Source organism: Lycium ferocissimum, chromosome 11 (genome assembly GCF_029784015.1).
Source record: "Lycium ferocissimum isolate CSIRO_LF1 chromosome 11, AGI_CSIRO_Lferr_CH_V1, whole genome shotgun sequence".
Classification (NCBI taxonomy): Eukaryota; Viridiplantae; Streptophyta; class Magnoliopsida; order Solanales; family Solanaceae; genus Lycium; species Lycium ferocissimum.
Genome location: NC_081352.1, coordinates 34,962,388 through 34,965,986, shown reverse-complemented (window position 1 = coordinate 34,965,986; position 3,599 = coordinate 34,962,388). Strand labels below are relative to the sequence as shown.

General features: G+C 31.5%; 1 protein-coding gene across 1 annotated transcript; it reads left to right on the top strand.

Annotated features, from left to right (window-relative positions):
- The first annotated feature begins 2,482 nt into the window (after positions 1-2,482).
- LOC132036894 (protein CHLORORESPIRATORY REDUCTION 41, chloroplastic) lies at positions 2,483-3,599 on the top strand. Its single transcript, XM_059427303.1, has one exon. The coding sequence runs from the start codon at positions 2,498-2,500 to the stop codon at positions 3,134-3,136; it is 639 nt and encodes a 212-aa protein (XP_059283286.1). The 5' UTR covers positions 2,483-2,497; the 3' UTR covers positions 3,137-3,599.

Below are 3,599 nucleotides of genomic sequence, written 5' to 3'. Positions count from 1 at the left end.
GTAATAGTTAGTTAAATGGTAGTTAGAAGTAGTGACTAATTTTGGTGTATAAATACATATGTACTGATCCACTTTGGAATAATCTCTGGAAAAAAGGATTCAATATTTTCTCTCTCCTCATTTCCTTCTTCTTCATTGTACCTTGAATAATTAGGGTACAGATTTATATCTCAAATTACAACATGATTTTTTAACGTTGATTAAACTATACATATAATATAATAAAAGAGTATATTATCGATATATATAAATTGGGGAGAAATGGATGTTCAGCCCTCTACAAGCTTTTTTTAATTTTATGATCATTTTACAAGAGATTTTCACTTTTACACGTAAGAGATCTGAAAAAGACACATAAGAGATCTGAAAAAAATAATTTCTTCTATTCAAATTGTAATAGGCCATAAATTACTACAACTGATAGCTATATTGATATTGGTTGAAAAAGAATTCCACTCGGACTTCTACATTAGGGAAATCCCGTAATATAGTTAAAAAGGAATTTTAAAAAGAAACACCTAGGCTTGTAGAAATAGGGGTCATTGGCACTTATGCCCTTATTTCGTGCTACTCTTTAAATTTATTCCCTTGTAATAAATAATATTTTTTTGGGGAACATTAGTTTATGTTTTCGCATCATAATATTTTACGAATTATGCCCCGTATGACTTTTTCCTTTAAAAAATAATGCTCCACTAGGCATAAGTTCGATTACTAAAAGGCAAAAATTAAAGATCAACTCATTTGAAGGGCAAGTCGTGCAATTCCTTCTAGAAATAGCTGTTATTGGCCACTTTTCGACCCTATCCTTTAAAAATCGGCTTAATACATTGACAGCTCCTTAAATTTATCAGCAAATTTTATTCAGGCACTCGAATTAATGTGCGTTCCAATTGTGTATCTTAATACACGAAAAAGTGTTCCTATTGGACACTTTCGGTTTAATTTTTTTTTTTTTTTAAAAAAAATTACGCGTGTTTTCAAGTATTCATTACCTAGATAAGTTCACCAGTTAAAATATGTCACCTCCTTTAATTATACAGATTCACCATAATAAGTCGTAGAACTCCGATGTTTTTTAGTTGAGGGGTATGCGTATAATTAAAAGAGATAACATATTTTATGGGTTAACTTAACTACCTTAATAGACGTTTGAGAACACACACACAAAAAAATCCAAAAATTGAACCAAAAGTGTCAAATATGAATATATATCATGTGTTCAGGTCCTCAAAACATTAATTCAAATGTCCAAATAAAATTTACTGACAAATTTAAAAAATTGTCAATATATTAAGCCTTTAAAATAACTATCAGAAATTTTTAAATTTAATAAGTAAATGAAGCCTCGTGACTCCATGACAATATGTAAACTCCATGACAATATACTAAAAATGATACTAATATTTTCCGACCTATGTAAGTCTTTAACTCATTTGGACTCCTTGGAGGATCTAACTACGGAGTATAATAGAATTTGATCAATCCTACTTTCTATCGTTAAAGTGGAGAATTGAATCAAAAAAAAAAATATCAACAATCAAATTACTATTTGCGATTCAAAATTCTATTTTATCATCAATCCAAATCCCTGTCACGTTGGTTCATTATCTAATAGATCTTTCCGTTTAATACTCTATCCGCGAGTTATGAGAGACTATTCTTCAGTTACAAAAGTGAAAAAGGACTGTGAATTTTAAGGGTTGGTTATTGATAGGGGTGTTCATGGTTCGGTTTGGGTCGGTTATTGGTTAAAACCATAACCAAACCAATTTAGTCGGTTTTTAAATATCTAAAATCATAACCAAACCAAGTAAAATAATAACCACCGGTTTGGTTATTGTCGGTTTGGTTCGGTTTGGTTCGATTTTTTAATTTATGACTAGCGTGACAATTCAAATATTCTCTCTCTACATTCTTCAAATTTCTTATGAAGCTCTTTTTTTCTCACTACCTGGTAACTTTCTTTGATATTGAGGAAAGACATCGATGGCAATGTAAAATGAAAAGAGATAGTAGGGTTTTTACTTTTTACCCTTATGCTTACGATTTATTAGAGTTAGGGGCTTGTTATTGGACTTGGACGCATATTCTTTAAGACGTGGGCCTTAAAAATACGTAGACCAAAATTAAATTAATAATTAAAAGGTATAAAATATCTTTAATTATTTATGAAAAGTTAATATTATACATATAAATAATTATAAATTTTATGTATATAATTATCGGTTTGGTTATTATTTATTCTGCTATTTTTTACTATAACCATAACCAAACCAAATATTATCGCTTTTTAATTAACCAAACCAAACCAAACCAAACGCTCGCTTTTTTATTCGCTTTTAGTTAAATTTTCGGTTTGGTTTTGGTTTTAATCAAAACTGTGGACAGCCCTAGTTATTGACAAACTAAATACAAGTTTTTTTTTTTTTTTTTTTTTTGTCACCACTTGACTATATATATAGACCTTATCAACTTCTTGGAAAAAATTTAAACAATGGCTTCAAATATCCTTCAACTCCACCATGTCCACCTTCTTCCTCCAAATCCAAATTATTCAGTAATTCCACTCATAAATCATATCCATATAAACAAATTCACAATCAAATGCACTTCAAATTCAATACCTGAATCTTCACAACCTGAATTCTTAACCCCATCACCAAACTCAGAAACAACAAATAGCCCAGAAAAATTCCCCATAGAAAAAAGAAGAAAATCTGAAATAATCCGTGACAGAAAATCAAGAACTGGGCTTATAAAACAAGAACCACCAAATTTCGAAATTGGGTGGAAGAGAACAAAGCCAATACCTTTAGAAAAGCCAATTGGGTATCAAATAATGGATTTTCTTGAAAAATTGGAAGAGTTAATGGCTAGAGATTTTGGGTCAACGGTATTATTAGCTAAAGTTGGAGAAATAGTTGCAGAAAGAGTTAAAGAAGAAGCAGAAGTGTTGAGGGAAGAAGGGAAAGTTGAAGATAGAATGGTGACTGAATTGTATAGAGTATTGAAGTTAATGGAAATGGATTTAGCTATGGTTAATGCTGCTAAGAAAGAAGAGACATTGAATGAAAGACTTGAACAAGCTAAGGCAAGGTGTAGACAAGCTATTCTTGTTGCTAATTCTTTTTGAGAGATGGAAAAGCTCGAATCTTTTAATAATTTCTAGTAACATTTGTAGTGCATTTAAGTATGATCATGTTTGAAGGGGAAACTTTGGTGTATCTAGTAAAGTTGCTGCCATGTAATCGTGAGGTCATGTGTTCGAGCCGCGGAAACAGCCTCTTGCAGAAATGCAGGATAAGGCTGCGTACAAAAGACCCTTGTGATCCGGCCCTTTCCTGGATCTCGCATACGAGTTTAGTCTGACCTGGATCGTCCTTTCATGTTCGAGTTTGAGTCCTGTAAATGAAAATGAAAACGAAAACCTTTGATAAGGAGTTCTTACCCTCTTACCCCCTGTTTGGATGGTTGTTTCCCATGGTTCATTAATGTATTGTTTTCATCGATACCATGTTTGTTTTCACTGTTGTTAAAATTACATTGTATGGTGTTGTAAATCCATTATAACTTCGTTGGTTATATAACCATGAAAA